We start from the raw sequence: 17566 nt of genomic DNA on the forward strand, positions 1-17566 counted from the left end.
CTCGTTAAGGCCCATACACACGTCGGATTTTTCTGAACGACCCGTCGTTTGAACGTTCCGTCGTTCAGTCGTTCGCACGTCAAATCCGACGTGTGTACAGACTATCGTTCAAACCAGTCTTATCACGCGAACGATAGTCCGTACACACGTCTGATTCCGCGTGCGAACGACTGAACGACGGGACGTTCAAACGACCCGTCGTTCAGAAAAATCCGACGTGTGTATGGACCTTTACCCCCTAACCCAATTTTGGTGGGGCTTAAAACTGTGTATGAAGAAAAATGTCTAATCCAGGTTGATGGTGAATTCCCTTTTATACTGCAGTAGTAACTTCTTCCAGACTGGTCCGTCCTGCCTGTAAAGCTGTAACTGATTCCTGTTGTGCTCTGCCTGGCATTTTTGTAATGAATGGCTTTAGTCGTAACAAGCACCTTGTCTAAACAGGAGCACCTTGAAGGATTAACATCACCCTCTTTTAACACATCTTCTGCTAGCAGATCCAAAAGTTCTCCTGACTTCTTGTCCTGCAGAGTTACACAAGTCTTGCCTTTCCCCATCTTCTCTCTTCTCTGTAACAGTTATGACTGACCTTCTCCTTTTGCCCCTAACCACCTTGTAGCTGCCCATCATCTGTCTTTACATGATCTGTAGTCTCAGAGTTTATTTCCATCCTGTTGTTCATTGAAGCACATGTATTATTGTTTTGATTCACGTTTCCATGCTCCACTCACTTCCTACTGTTTCTCTATGTCCCCTGTTTCCTCTGCCCAACCCTCTCCCCCTCCCACCCCTCACCACTTCCACTCCTCCCTCCCTGTGGACTGCAACTTTCCTGTTCTCCGCTCTGGATGACAATGTCTTTGTGTCCAGGCTATGAACATGGTAAGTTGGTGTTTTGAAATATCCTAACCACTTAATATACTCCTTTTCCTATGTTGATGATATGGTGTTGCATGGATTATTATATTACAGGAGACCTGTCCATGTGCAGTATTCAGGAACGGCACCACAGCGGTTAAAGCTCAGATCTGTAAATCATGATTTTCCCAAGGAATGTTGCATAAAGTACATCATCATCTGGCGCTAGTCTTCTTTAGGGGACGCAGCAGGAAACCTCATAGGGAACAGTTCTCCAGTCACAACACCCTCAGTACAAAGCCTTGTGATTGGCTGAATAGTGTGGGTGTAGTTTACTACAACCTATCTGAAACTTAGCAGTTTGAGAGGGTGCCATCCAACCAATCACGTTAGCTGAATTTCACTATGAGGTTTCCTGGTGCATCACCTAAACTAGACTAGCACCCAATGTCCTGCCTCACCACACTTTACTATTGGTCAGAGAGGCTGCCCATCAGTAACTAGTAAGTCACGAAGAGCGGAAAGAGGTGGCTCACCATATAAAATCTCCTCAAAAGAGGCTTGGCTTGCATATTAAAACATCCTAGTTTGTTTTTTTAATCCTTGTCATCATAAACTTGTGTCCCGAACTTTTGGCAAACCTGTTTGAAATGTAAACCATAAAAGCTGGTTGAGCAAAAATAATATAATCGGAGATCTCCTTCAGCTTAAACAACCTGTCTGAAATAAGTTGTTTCTGAGGTTTAATGGCAACATTTAAACTGAGTAGTGATAAGAAATAACTCATCAGTTCTACAAATTCCAAATGCATGCTGAGCAAGAACCATTTTTAGGGCTGGTGCACACGGGGGCCGATTGCCCTGCACTTGCCGATTGCTAGCAATCGGCAAAACGCTAGTGCATGGTAACCTAATGAGGGTGTTCTAACTGCCGCATTTCAATTTTTAGAAAATCTAAAATTTGCTGCGCATACCATTTATTTAGAGTGATGCTGTTTAACCCTTTAGTAGCCAATTTATTTAGAGGCTTGCAAGTGCTCCAGGCCAACTTTATTTTAGAACCTTTTTTATTTCTTCTTTGTTAGATTTCCTAGCTTCTAATTAGTACTGATGTAAGGTGTATTTATGGCCACTTGTCACTAGGAGGCAGTGTCAGACAATAAAAGAGCATTTTTGCTTTCAGTTTCTACTGTATGTCTTTATGGAGAGAGAGCTTAAAGTGGATCCGAGGTGAACTTTTACACATTGCATAATTGTGTTCCTTTCCTATTGTTTATAGGGCATTCCTCAAGCCAAATACTTTTTTTGTTTTAATACTCTAATTCCCTATAAACCAAAAAAGCCACGCCCACAGGTTTTCAGAGAGCCAAGGCAGTAGCAAGGGCTCATGAGAGCTCAGTCTGGGCAGGAGGAGGGGGAGGTGTTACTAGCCATTGATTTCAGAGGCAGAGGGGAGGAGGGAGGAGGAGAGGGGATTAGGCTGATGGCTCAAGATACAGATAAGCCTGCCTCTAGGTAATGTTTACAAACAACATGGCTGCTGTCGTATCACAGTAATAAATAATCATAATTTATTAAAACTGTTTGCAGCTAGATTTGCTGTGTAAACCATCTAAACTTTAGATAAGATATATAGACAAGTTACTTGTTAAAGTTACTTTTTCATCTCGGATCCGCTTTAAAGCAAGCCAAAATTTTACAGCAAAATGAGTTTTGCTGACTGAAGACAAAAACCGTGCATTATTTTAAAGTGAGATGACTTGTATGTAGCTGTTAACAGGCTAAAGGAATGTGTCTTTTTGCACATTAAAATTAGCATAAAATAACGTAAAAACTTGCATAAGGAAACCGTAATGTAAATGTAACATCCTAGCAGAAATTGGCCCTTAGCTGCACAAAGAGTGAAGCATTGTAACTCTGGAGTAACCTAACCACCTGTAGTGATCAGAATACTAACCCACCCACTAGGCAGTGTGGTAGCTGTAGGGCTGTGGGCATTGTGGTAGCTGTAGGGCTGTGGGCATTGTGGTAGCTGTAGGGCTGTGGGCTGGCTGTTTTTATCTCTACTCCTGAATCAAGGTAAGGAATTTAAAAATAATAAAAAAAATGCTTTTAAAAACCCATTTGAGGCAGTGAAAAAGGGGAGAGCGCAAAGATCCCATTTTTGGACAACAGTTGTAGCTTGTAATGCCTGCACATCCTCTATCTCTGGGACTTGTGAATGTTTTTTTGCAGTTTTGCTCAGGGTAATCCCTGATTCTGCATTTCCCTTGCCGTAAACTCAGTTTGAACCTCCCAGATTTATGGCCGGTTTGTACTATGCTGACCAGGCAATTATAAACAATTCTGGGAAGAGTGGACTACTTTCCTACAACTAGGTTGCTAGAGGAAAAACATCATTGTTGCTTCAAACCATAAGAGTCATTTGTTACGTTCTATTTTAACTGCAGAACTCCATTATTGCCATACGCTTCCATAACCCTTTTGGCTAACCTGTAGTGTGTAGAGGTGACTTGTGGTTAGAGTCTCTGCTACACTTACTACACACCAGTTCTCTCACCACCAGTTACTTGCGCTGTACAAATTATTTTTGAAAATTACAATCAAGTCCCTGTTTGTATTTCTCTGGCATGTCTGTACTGACATGTAGAGCTGTTTCCAGAAGGTCTGCTGTGGAATTTTGTTCACCTTGCCTAGCTGTGCCATTTCTTTTCCCTATCCTGTGTGAAAGCACAACTCCAGGGGGCCGAGCAGTAGCAGTGACCATACTCCAGGGGGGCCAAGCAGTAGAAGTTTAACCCTGATATCCCTATTTTCATGCCCAGCCCAACTGACCAGCACTAAACACCTCTTCCACTCCAATACTGGTCTTCACAGGTGACCTGTCACTAGTACTGCCCTAACCGCTTTCATAAAGGTGACTAAATTACTAGCTGTGATCTTGTCGTCATCATAGCACTAACTCAAACCTTGTAATTAATAATATCCTAAACCCAGCTTTTCGTCTTAGTCTTTTGCTTACCTTAATCCTTTAAATGGTCATCTTAATCTCTGGCCAGGGACATTATTAAAGGTCGCAATGCAGGTCATTTTTTTCCAGTAGCTACGATGACTTTGAGTGAATTTCTCTCACTCGCTCACACTTAATTTTGTCTAAAATCAATCATAACCTATCAATCAAAATTATAAAGGCTCATACACACGTCCAACATAATGCACAATGTGGCCAACCGCACAAGTTGTACGTACACACAGACCATCCAACCATCCAATGCTAAATGACACACTGCGCAACATGTTCACATTCAAAAACAACAAAGTTGTTCAAAACCTGCATGATAGTTGGGAAGATTGATCCACCGGTTGGATCTGGCAAACCACCTGTTATCAGTTGGTCATCTGGTTGTTTGCTAGCTGTACACATGACCAACTATCTTCCCGCAGGCCAAGTTAAGAAGATAGTTGGGCAGATTGTTGGGATGGTTGTATGAGCCTTTATTGGTACTTTGTATATTAGTTTGCAGGACAATCAGCAGCTGCTTAGATTTCTATCCCACTGAACAGTACAACTGTGCAGTGTATTCTACTGATCACTACCCTAGTAATTTTGTTTTTTGATGCGGTAGACCATTGTTTCAAACTTTCGATTACTAAGCTGCAATTGGCCCACGTATGCTGCCAATATTTCTACTTAATCATTGCAAATACTCATGTCATACTCTAACACTATCACTTGGTAAAACCATCATGTGACCCTTCCTTAACGTTTACACACAGAAATTACAATACTTACCTATCCACCTCTCTATTTCCAATACAAGACTGTAACACAATCATACTATACCATGAATTACTGCATAAGTCACACTCCTGGCTGGGTTACATCAATGCTACTGTTACTACATCAATGCTACTATTACTATGTCTTACTCTGAGCAGCCCTGCCCAAGGGGCATCTCAGTGCTATTCTGAATGTACCCTCATGCTTCCTTCACACCACAAAATGCAATCTCTAGTAATTAATGATAGGGATTTGGCAAAGCAATTTTTAGAGCTTAAAAAAAAAATGCTATGTGCACAGTGGCATAGCAGTAGGTGATGCAGAGGTTGCAACCACATTGGGGCCCTTGGACCAGAGGGGAACCATTAGGGGCAATCCCTAAACCACAGTATTAGCTCTATAGTGCTATACTGGTAAAGATCACTTCTGTATATGCTTTGAATAGTGATAATCATTTACAAAACCGATCATGTGCATTATGTATAGTGTGTGTGTGTGTGTGTGGTCAATGTAGCACTTGCACTGGAGCCCAAAACACCTCAGCTATGCTACTGTATGTGCAGCATATTTTTAATCGAATCGCAACACTGCTGTGGGACCACCCTCATATAGGGTGACACTGCACTAGCGATTTGCCGACCGGCAAACACATCGCAATCGCCCCCAGTGTGAACCAGCCGTTAGGATTCTGAATCGACCCTCGGTACTAGGAATAACAACAAAACTGAACGTTTATTCCCAGAAGCCTCATCATAACAGAGCTTACTATCATGGGATTGAGGAGCTCTCATTTCTAGCTAGTCTTGGTCATCCAAGTTACTCATCTGTTTACCAGAACTTGGTGATATGTAATTATATGGCTTCACGTTTTGTTTGTATGGCGTGAATGCTGCATATTGGTAGTCCTTTATAACTGACCTGCAAACTGCAGTAATTTCTTATTGCTGTGATATGCTGTGTGCTTCAAAAGACACCTGAAGCAAGAGGGATATGGAGGCTGCCATATTTATTTCCTTTTAAGCAATAGCAGTTGCCTGGCTGTCCTGCTGATCCTCTGCCTTTTTAATACTTGTAGCCATAGACCCTGAACAAGCATATGCAAATCTGATGGCATTATTGCCAGAACTGACAAGGTTAGCTGCATTCTGGTTTTCCTGGTGTTTTTCAGACTCTACTGTATCCAAATTGATCCGCAGGATGCCAGGAAACTGGTATTGTTTAAAAGGAAAGAAATATGTCAGCCTGCATATTCTTCTCACGTTCGTTGTTTTAAGGTCTTGTATTTTGTCTATACCTAATTAAAATAAAAGACCCTCTGGGGGATACTTGCCTCTGGAGGGTGGAAGCCTCAGGATCACAATGAGGCTTCCTCATTCCCTGTAGCTGCGCGGAATCCAGCGATGGCTTCCCCGAAACACCCCCCTCCGACAAGCTTGACACGCAATGATACATTTTACCTCTCCGCGATCCAGCGCAGGCGCATTAGCGACTCTTTGTTCGAGGAAGGTGGAAATAGCTGAACTCGATAGTATCCGCTGTACTGCGCAAACGCAAAGGGCTCGCACCTGCACAGTAGAGCAGATCCGATCAGGTCTGCTATTTCCGCCTTAACCTGAACGGAAAGCTGCAGGATTGCAGTAGTTAAATATTGACCTCGCCGCGGTTCGGGGGGGGGGGGGGGGGGCTGCAGCGCTGGATTGCCGTGACACCGGAGGACGGTGGAAGCCCCATAAGGAGCCAGAGGCTTCCCCCTCCTAAGGTAAGTATCCCCCAGAGGGTTTTTTTTAACATTACAAATTTTCTTTAAGGATATTTGATTAGCAGATTTTAAATCAATAACTTTTAAAATACCCAAGACCCCGTCCATCAGCAAAGACTTGCAGAATTATAGGATTCTTATATTCGTGGTTGTTTATTAATATGTTCCGCATTCCACTTAAGGCCTGGGAACCATGGAGAGAGCTTTTCTAAGCGCTTGTGATTTGAAAAGCTCTTGCTAATGCTCGGCATACACGGCTGGAATTTGAGCCATTAAGATGGCACGATAGATAATTTCAGACATGTCCGATCTTCGTCCCCGATCATTTCGACGCTCGATTCTGCATTGCAGTGAATAGAAGAAAGATAAGAAAAACGAGCGGAAGATAAGAGAATTGACTGCGGAATCGAGCGGTGAAACGAACGAGCGGGAGAATCGAGCAGCAAAATCGAGTCGTGTATGCCCAGCATTATGTAATGTTATGGGGGATTTTTTGAAAAAAAAAATCACATCCCTTAAGTGGGATCACACACATAGCATTACGTTAGCAAGAGCTTTTCAGATCACAAAGCGCTCACAAAAGGCTCCAAAAAGCGCTGCTAGTGGGTTCCAGGCCTAACACTGGATTTTCTGCCATAGGTGGAGTTGTACTTTAAACACTGTATAATTGTTTTCCAGGAACTGCATCATATCTTTGAGCAAATTAAGGGTGTGCATTTATTAAACCTGGAGGTACAACACTAAATCTTTCCACCTACTTGTTTCCTTCTGCAATGTGTCAGCATGAATGATATGTTGGCCCCCAGTTACTGCCAGGAGCACTCTGACTTGGCTGTTGCTGACCGAGTGACGTAAAATAAAGTTACAGAGAGGAAAGAAAAAAAAAAGCAAAGAAGTTGTAAAATGCCAAGCGCATATTTCACCCTTGCTGAAATTCTTCCCTGCAATTCTGTTTAGCAAAGAATTCATACATTTCTCTGGGCTGCTGACAGATTAACACTCTGCCCTGGGCAGGAATTATGCAAATACTCTTCAGTTCCATCTATGCTTTAGCTAGCAATGGACATGAGGTTACTATTGCATTCCATGTGGATGTTTTTTTTTTACCAGCTCATCTGACTTCATGTGTACAGCAACAAACTCCCCCAGAGGGACTGGAGTGAGGAGGATTTGTCAGATAGGCTTAATCCTCTCTATACTAAGCTGCTCTGGCACCTTAAAGGGATACTGAGCAGGTTTCAAATAACAGAATTTGTACTTACCTGGGGCTTCCTCCAGCCCACCGTAGGCCGCAAGGCAAGGTCCCCCAGCATCCTCCTCCTGGCTCCTCTCCCAGGCCCGCTGGCTGCGTTAATTGGCGACTTCCGTCTGAAGTCGCCAGTATGAGTCTCTGCCGTGCACGTTACGTGAGTCGGAGTTGGAGTCTGATGACTGTGTGTGTGCTCAAGGGATGGTGTGTGTGTGCTCAAGGGATGGTGTGTGTGTGCTCAAGGGATGGTGTGTGTGTGCTCAAGGGATGGTGTGTGTGTACAAATGATGGTGTGTGCGTACAGGGGATGGTGTACAAGGGATGGTGTGTGTGTACAAGGGATGGTGTACAAGGGATGGTGTGTGTGTGCTCAAGGGATGGTGTGTGTGTGCTCAAGGGATGGTGTGTGTGTACAAATGATGGTGTGTGCGTACAGGGGATGGTGTACAAGGGATGGTGTGTGTGTACAAGGGATGGTGTACAAGGGATTGTGTGTGTGTGCTCAAGGGTCTGATGACTGTGTGTGTGTGTGTGTGTGCACAAGGGAGGGCGTGTGTGCACAAGGGTGGGCGTGTGTGCACAAGGGATGGTGTGTAAGGGATGGTGTGTGTGCGTATAAGGGATGGTGTGTGTGTGTGTGTGTGTGTGTGTGTGTGTGTGTGTGCGCTCAAGGGATGGTGTACAAGGGATTGTGTGTGTGTGTGTGTGTGTGTGTGTGTGTGTGTGTGTGTGTGTGTGTGTGTGTGCGTGCTCAAGGGATGGTGTACAAGGGTGTGTGTGTGTGTGTGTGTGTGTGTGTGTGTGTGTGTGCGCGCGCGCTCAAGGGATGGTGTGTGTGTGCTCAAGGGATGGTGTGTGTGTGCTCAAGGGATGGTGTGTGTGTGTATGTGTGTATGTGTGTGCTCACTTACAAGGGATGGTGTGTGTGTGTGTGTGTATGTATGTGTGTGCGCACATACAAGGGATGGTGTGTGTGTGTGTGTGTACAAGGGATGGTGTACAAGGGATGGTGTGTGTGCACAAGGGATGGTGTACAAGGGATTGGAGGCGTGTATAAGGCTTTAGACACGCATCTTTCACTTGTTGCTAAGAGAAGCTTCAGCCACACACAATAATTATGGTAAAACATATAATCTTTCTAAGTCTTATACATTCTTTATGCTGTCAGTACTCTTTAAATTTCTATTATTATCTAGACTAAAACCTGCTCCGCAGTATTAAAATCCAGATAGCAATTAGATTTTGTGTGTTTTAATAATGCACAGCAATGTGCTTTGGCCCACATAAAGTTTAACAATGGCGTAGCTAAGGAGCTGTGGGCTCTGATGCAAGTTTTACATTGGGGCCCCCCAAGCATTCTATACATAATTGATACGGCGCACCAAAACCGACCAATGGCAACTACAGTGTCAGAGGTGCAAGATGGGAATGGGGAGCAGTTTGTTAATGATTATTGTCATTCAAAGAATCTATAGAAGTGATTATTATGAGCACAGGACCAATAGAGAGCTAATACTGCAGTTGAGGGAGAGCCCTTCGGGGGCCCCTCTGGTCCAAGGACCCCGATGCGGTCGCAACCTCTGCACTCCCTATTACTACACCCCTGTTTGCAAATCTCATAAGATTCTCATGCAATGGTTGAAAAGGCAGATTGTTAAGAATGCAAAAGCATAAAAAACACATCAAAAACGCAAATATAAATTCGTACAAAAATGCAAATATAAAACCACACTCAGAAAAACATTGAGGGCCCATTTCCACTATCCCGAATCTGCATGCGGTTTCTGCACGCAGATTAGCACAACCAATACAACTTAATTAGTCTGTTTCCACTTGACAGGAAAACAGAACGTTTTTATGTGCAGGTAAAATCTACACAGCAGAGCTATCAGAATTCAATTCGCATACAATGTAATTAATAGGAAATTCGCATGAGTTTTCCATGCAAATTCACGTACGTTTTCGCCTAAAAGCAATGTAAAAGCACACAGGCACGGACATGGTTAAATTCGCATACTTACAAAAAAAACACGAAAGTGAATTCGTTTTCGCGTTTTCCGCAACGAATTTGCACCGCACAAGTGGAAACGAGCCCTCAAACGCATTATTTTCTGTACATATAAGTGTGCTCCCAGCCTTAAAGAGACTCCGTAACAAAAATTGCATCCTGTTTTTTATCATCCTACAAGTTCCAAAAGCTATTCTAATGTGTTCTGGCTTACTGCAGCACTTTGTACTATCACAGTCTCTGTAATAAATCAATGTATCTTTCCCTTGTCAGACTTGTCAGCCTGTGTCTGGAAGGCTGCCAAGTTCTTCAGTGTTGTGGTTCTGCTATGCACTCCCCCCTCAGGGGGGAAAGAAACACACAAATGATCTCTTGAGATTCAAAAGGAAGGGTGTATACAGCCTGCTTGTGTATGGATGTATTTTCTATGTGTGGACATACTGTACATCAACCTACTTCCTGTTTTTGGTGGCCATTTTGTTTGTTTATAAACAAACTTTTTAAAACTGTTTTTAACCACTTTTAATGCGGCGGGGAGCGGCGAAATTGTGACAGAGGGGAATAGGAGATGTCCCCTAACGCACTGGTATGTTTACTTTTGTGTGATTTTAACAATACAGATTCTCTTTAAGGATACTAATTGGCTGCAGCTAAAAGTCAAACAGTTGCTTTCAATTTTAAGATGAGCTTACTGTCACTGTAATGATAAAAGTGATGTTTTGGAATCTACAACTTGTGAAATAACACAGAAAATCAAAGTGGCCTTATTTTTTGCTTTTGTTTTTTTTTTCTACTTTTGCGGTGGAAAAGAACCATCAGACAGCGGAAGTGGGATCTTTGAATTACTGTTCTGATAAGTTTTGGTGGTTTCTGCTTAAACCACTTCCTCAAAAAAATATCAGTACTTTGAATGAGCTTCTTGCCGTAGCTTTGTCATATGAAACTCCCCATTTGTGAATTATGCACTTCTGCAGAGGTGATCTACGAGCACACGCTTTTACATTATAACATCGAGAATATAAAATAGCCCCATACCTGGAAAAGCTCAAAAACCCACAAGAGAGGAAAATCTTGAGCATATACAGACTGAGTGCTCACAACCTTCGAAATAGTCTGGGAGACACAGACAGACATACAAACCCGGGGAGGAGAGACTGTGCCAATATTGTGAGCAGAAGACCCTCGAGGACGGAAATTACTTCCTGCTGCACTACTCCAAATATACCGCTATCGGGGAAACCTTCTTTAAGAAAGTGATGGAACTATTTCCAGACTTTCACACATTAGAGGTTGAGAGAAAACACTGCATTCTAGGAGAAGAGAAATCCACAGTGACAATCGCTGCACACTGTCACAGCATGCCACAGACTGAGAGGAGCATAAATGAACTGTAAACTTTCCCCAGCCCCCCCCCCCAATGTCCATGAACTGCTAACTCACTGCACCCCCATCCCATGTCCCCCATTCCCCCTGCTTAGGCAATGCCTGTATTAAAGCTTGGTCATGCCAATAAAGCTACCTTTGATTTGATTTGACATCGTAGCCAAGGCAGGGGTGGAATGAATATATCGCGACTAACCCCCAATCTTTTCCTCTGCTCTTCAGATGGTAGTTGACATAACCATATTGGGATGTTTGTAGCAATGGATGGCAATCCTCTAGTCTCATTTAAAGGGATACTGTAGGGGGTCGGGGGGAAATGAGTTGAACTTACCGGGGCTTCTAACGGTCCCCCGCAGACATCCTGTGCCCGCGCAGCCACTCCCCAATGCTCTGGTCCCGCCTCCCGTTCACTGCTAGAATTTCAGACTTTAAAGTCTGAAAACCACCGTGCCTGCATTGCTGTGTCCTTGTTCCCGCTGATGTCACCAGGAGCGTACTGTCAGACACAGACCATACTAGGCCTGCGTAGTACGCTCCTGGTGACATCAGCGGGATCGAGGACACGGCAACGCAGGCGGAGTGGTTTTTAGACTTTAAAGTCTGAAATTCCAAAAGTGAACGGGAGGCGGGGCCGGAGCATTGGGGAGTGGCTGCGCGGGCACAGGATGTCTGCGAGGGACCATTAGAAGCCCCGGGTAAGTTCAACTCATTTCCCCCCCGACCCCCTACAGTATCCCTTTAAGAAGTGATGCTACCCAAATTTACATTCAGGCCTGGTTTCCACTACATGCAAATGTATGTGTTTTCGTGTAGCAAAAATTCACTTTTACATAAAAATGTATGGGCTTCTTTCCATTACGTGAATTTTTCTCCCCGTTACGTAGACAAAAATCTGTATAGCCCGCTACATTTTATTTGCATGCTGCCCAAATCACACATAATGCTCTTCAAGGATGCTGCATGTGAAGTATGAATTGGCAGGTTTCAGTGCATACAGTATGCGTCTTACAAAGGAAGTGGCACTTGTCATATAAGCCAGGCAGAAGTACATATATGCAGTACAGATTGTACAGATGTTGAGCAGTCTTTAACTGCATACATGGCTGGGCTTCTTGTACCAGATATAAAGTGTAAGAGGGTGTGAAGGAGCAGAGTAGTGTTGTATGGAAAAAGATCATTGCATACATTTTTATATACTGTATATGTGTATATATGTATGTATGTATGTATATGTATGTATATGTATGTATATGTAATTTTTTTTTTTTTATCTGAAACCTTGGGCAACAACGGAATAGTGTGTGGGTTTTTGTGTTTACATTCGTTTTTCATGCATATGTTACAAAAAGAATTCATCCAGAACAAGTATGTTTGCTAAATCCAGATAACCTTTGAACAAGATCTTATCAGAAGTTCAGTATGTGTTGATTAGTGAAAATATTAGTTAGCAGTCATATGGTTTAAAGCTGAACTCCAGGCCCACTTGTTACTTTGTAGAATGTAGTTGCTGCTGTATGTAGTATAGAAAAGAACTCTTAAAGTGTATCCGAGGCAACTTGTACCACAATGAGATAAACGTGTATGTACAGTGCAAAACATATTAATAATCAGGCTGTTTTACTTGTTTTATTTTGCTGCCTGAAAGAGTTAACTTCTAGGCATGGAAGTGACAGCTTCTGTCTTGTCAGTACCTTGTTGGGAAACCTCATTGATAAGCAATTTACAACCATAAAGGTTTTCCTGGCAGAATACAACTTCTGTGCAGGGGGGGGGGGTAAAAAAAAGGTCAATAGTTCATGTATTTTCATTCAGGGACACTTAATAGGCCGCCACTGAGTCGAGACAAGAAAGCAATCAATCTGCTTTGTGAAGGTTTAAACATATAATAAAAACCATGGTATATCTAAAGAATGGTCATTTTTAGGAGAAGTATAAATACAGTTGTTTATCTCATCAGTTTATTTTCACCTAAGGTTCACTATAACCCTTGGATAACTGTGATGTGACTTTGCCGGTGCTCCTGTCAGTCTGGAGACTTCTCCCTTTCGCAGGGCAGGTCCTCAACACACCCTACAGGGTTTGGTAGCAGGAGAGAGTGTGGTGATGTCACTACAATCATCCTCTGGATTGGTGGGGAAAGACATTCTGTGCAGTCCTACTGCACCATATAGAGTACCCGAGCCGGGTTTAAAAGTTAGAAGAAAAAAAAAAAGAAGCATGCTACCTGATCCGGGAGGGTGGTCAGATCAAGCAGTGTCCATTGCCGCCTTTCCCCACCGCTCCTATCTGCAGTAATACTTCACTTTCTGTTCTGGGACCTGAAAGCTTTGTGCTCTCCTCCATGAGCCAGAGTGCTGATTGGCATGGAGGGGGCAGGCAATGGAGAGCCTGTTAGAAGGCTCAGATAGGCGGATAAGGGGCGTTACATAGGAGTTCCTGTACGGGATGCCCGTTCCCCCATTACTTTGCCAACATTCTGCATGTCGGAAAATTTGGGGGGGGGGGGGGGGGCGGGGCAATCGGGGCACAGGGGGGGACCAACAGTGGAGTGTAGGGCACACAGCGGCTTGTCCTTCAGATTGGAACATGCCTCTGTGTCCCTTTTTTTTTTTGGGATACACTATATAAGAAGTTTTGTTTTTGTGGAATTTGTTTACATCTGTGAATGCATCTTGTTTCTGGTTGGTCTTGGTTGTATAGCACACCCTCTATGATCCTGGAGTCCAGCTTTAACAGAACAAGAATAGCCTTTGTGTCTTTGTGTTGTGGGTTGTCTCCACTGAGTTGATGATGATGTTTTTATGCTCATGTTTCAGGACCAGGTAGCGAAAGATAAAGCCCTACAGAGTATGGCAGCAATGTCTTCAGCACAGCTAATCTCCGCGACAGCCATTCAGAATAAATTGGGAGTACCCAGTATATCCCAGACCCCATTCCCAAACGCCGCAGGGGTAGGTGATCCCATTTGTATTACATTTACTTTTCTGCAGCTGCTTTCCTATTATATGGTGTACTCCTCTGTCTGTCCAAGCATCCTGTGCGTCATTGCTTGTAGGATTTGCACAACATGTGAGCATCACCTGGTATACATTTCCCTTTAGTAGCATGGCTACAGCATTTCTGACTGCGTCCCTATACAGTGCCTCTTCACATAAACTAAATAGGTTCAGAGCCACCAGAATTATTGTTCAATAACTTTTTTAGACTGGAAAGGGCGACACCTTTAGGAGACTCCTCTTATCATGCTGCTGCCACTAGGGATGATCCGTGAGATGCAAATATTTCTAAGTTCATGTAGAATTATGTAATTCTTTATGCAAATATATGCAGCGCCCAAATGGACCAATTTAATATTTGGTGGGAGTTGATTGGACCATCTACAAGCTGCATATATTTGCATAAAAATGTACATAATTCTGCATGAACTCAGACATTTTTTGCTCTTACTGATTATCCCTAGCTGCCACACCCCTAGTCACGCATACCATGAAGAATTCATAACTAAGTGGCCTAGTTTAATCATCCAAACCACACTGGTCCTTTCAATCATTTTTTTTTCTTTCTTTATATTTAAAAAGAAGAAATATATCAATGTAAAGGTTGGGAATCAAAATTGGAGTCAAAACACTTTTTTTTTTTTTGTAGAAAATACATCGATTTACATAGATCTCATTATTAGTCCTGAAAGAGGGACAAATGAGGAAGAAAGAGGGACAGAGGGATTTGATCCCCAAAGAGGGACTGTCCTTCTGGAACAGGGACACTTGGGAGCGATGTTACTTAATCCCGTGGCCCTCCTTACGGAACATGTTTACTTAGCTGAGGGATTGCATATCACAACTACTCAGTGCTGCAATCGCCTAAACGCTAGGTAAGAAAAAGTGTTCTAGTGTTTTTCTGTTCTTCATGGCTGTCGCTACACAGCTGCTAATTTACTGACCTTTTTATAACCCCATCCAGCCAATCCAGATTTGCTGGCTCATTATTTTCTCATGGTCTCCTCTTTTCACCATCCTTAGTAAATCTATCCCAAAATGCCTCTGCCGCCCTCTGCTGGCTTCATTGAGAGGTGAAGAGAGTGCAATAACTGCAAATTAAAATGACATTTTACAATAAGCATTTAAGTATATATTAATATAAATGAACAACACAAATACTGGTATATATTAGTTTTTTTATTACATTTTTAAAATTATCTTACTCTCCTAATGGAAAAATAAATAGAAATGTACTTTTTTGGTAATAAATATAACTAATACATATAACTCATATGCTTTAAAAAAAATTGTGCCTTTTAAAGTGCCACCCCACTCTGGGTGGAAACGTTGCTGTATATAAGGCCGTGTTGCCCCATGTAATTAAAAAAAGAAAAACCTGCCCCCAGAAGGAAGCTTCCATATAACATTGGCTATTCTTTCTGATATTTCTCGACTAATACTAATAGTAGATCCCTAGTTCATCTACAGTGCAAGATAACATGGTAACAGTGGGGTTAAATATTTTCCCCTTCTGTACTGTAACAAAAAGTTACTTAACTTTTTATGCCCGTACTTACTGCATTTAGATGAGATATCAGATTTTGGGTTTTATTAAACTTTTTGCTGTTACTTATACACACTTTTTGAATAAAGCGTTTTTTTGAAGAAAAAAAAAATGACCTACTCTAGCGCCCTTCCAGTCAGCTGTCCACTGACATTTTTCATTATATGACGACATATTGGGGGATCCTTGTAGAACATGATCTTTCCATTTCGAGAAGAACATGACTTTAATTGAGAATAAACAATGAATAGGTATAATATTATACATTTTTTTAATGCTTTGCTTGCTAATACCTGCTTGAAGGACAATGGAATGGATGGGTTTTGCATGGAAGAAATTGCTATTGCTTGTGGAGGTGGTTAGTGAGATGCTATAATTCCGGCTTGGAAATAGGCCAATCAGAATGGTCAGGAAGTGCATATGATTGGCTTAATTCCAAGCGGATGTGCATAAAATTTGCATGCAGCATTTATCAGCATCTCATTGGCTGTTTCTAACTGCTTGTCATTGCTAGCACAGTGGAACACGCCCACTAATAGATTGCTTAGACTCTTGTCGTAATAGAGGGTCACTGCCTGCACAGAACAAGCTATGTTTACCATTCTTCCAATAATGGGAAGAATACATTAATTTCTATCACTGGTATAACTTGTGCTGCATTAGGTAGTTGCTTGTTAACTTTTCTGTATTTTTCATTTACAGTCTCCAGAATTTTTCCAGTTCTGGCCTGGTGGAGCAGCCCAGCCTCGGCCGCCACAGGAGTAAGTACTGCCCGCGTACCCCTTTACTTATCTCTCTTTCAGGGGAGTAGCAATAGCCATAGCAGCTGCCAAGGCCGGATTTACAATAAGGCACTGCAGGAAAGTGCCTACAGGCGCCTGATGATGGAAAGGCTGCTCGCTCCCTTCCCCTAGTGCCTCCCTCCCTCCTTCCCTATGCAGAGTCCTGATGAGAGTGTAAATGAGAGGTTACTCACCCAGCTCTCTGCATTCCACTGACGAGAGCTCCCTTCAGTTAGGGACACCTCTATCCACACTTAATACTGAGGTTCCTCTAGCTTTTACTTAATATTGAAGGTATTTCTGGCTACCTAAGGGGCACTTGTAGCTTCTTACAGTATGACTGGCAAGGGAAGTAAAGAAGTGACCACTGGGACAGCCAGTACACTCGTGGTGCAGTTTGGGGGTTTGTAGGTAATGGAGGGCAAAGTCTAAGGTGCCAGGACATCTGTGCCTATAGGCTCCTTTGAGGTAAAGTAAAAAAAAAAGTAGAGAATAGCTGACCTATTTGTTTAAAGGCCCTCACTGTACCATTCCTTAGTGCCTGGTAAAAGTCAGGGTATGGTGGCCATGGAGATAATATCCTGACTGGCAATCAAAATCGTGACACTGCCAGGTGAAAGTGCTAACCACTTGGCCACCAGGGAACACCCTCCCCCCCCCCCCCCCCCCCCCCCGAAATGAGCTGTAGATGCAAACATACAAAGCACACACAAGCTTATGTATGCCTTTGGCTTGAATGTTTTTTTTATTCCAGCACATCAGGGATTATTATGTATGGTATATGATTCTCTTGTCAATCTCTCCTTTTTTTCTGTCATTGATTTACTTAAATTGCTTCACGGGATAGAAAGACATCAAAGGTGAATTTGTTTTTAGTTTTGTTTGACTGCTCATATTTATTTTATCATTTGTATTATTTTCTTTAGTGTTAAGCCGTTTTCCCAGCCTCCATACCCCATGCAGCCCGCTGTTCCCCCTCCTGCCGTACCAGGTATAATGTTTGCTTCCATACCATTTAGTTATGTCTCTCTCTCTCTCCTTTCTTCTCTCCGTTTTCTTCTCTCGCTCTCTTCTTTCTTCTCTCTCTCTGTCTCTCTCTCTCTCTCCTCTCCGTTTTCTTCTCTCTCTCTCTCTCTCTCTCTTCCTCCTTTCTTCTCTCTGTCTGTGTCTCTCTCTCTCTCTCTCTCTCTCTCTCTCTCTCTCCT

The 17566-nt window shown here is 42.8% G+C and overlaps 1 protein-coding gene across 9 annotated transcripts in view; it reads left to right on the plus strand.

The window, feature by feature from the left end:
- Positions 1-17566, plus strand: part of LOC137521654 (transcriptional enhancer factor TEF-1-like) — a 248741-nt gene that overhangs the window by 216934 nt on the left and 14241 nt on the right. For 8 of the 9 annotated variants that reach the window (XM_068241185.1, XM_068241186.1, XM_068241187.1 and 5 more), the window contains 3 exons: positions 13854-13988; positions 16282-16340; positions 17288-17352. In XM_068241185.1, the coding sequence (XP_068097286.1) occupies positions 13854-13988; positions 16282-16340; positions 17288-17352 (259 nt within the window). The remainder of the gene's footprint in view (positions 1-13853; positions 13989-16281; positions 16341-17287; positions 17353-17566) is intronic. The other variant, XM_068241192.1, reaches the window with a different exon arrangement.

This window comes from Hyperolius riggenbachi, chromosome 6 (assembly GCF_040937935.1).
Source record: "Hyperolius riggenbachi isolate aHypRig1 chromosome 6, aHypRig1.pri, whole genome shotgun sequence".
NCBI lineage: Eukaryota > Metazoa > Chordata > Amphibia > Anura > Hyperoliidae > Hyperolius > Hyperolius riggenbachi.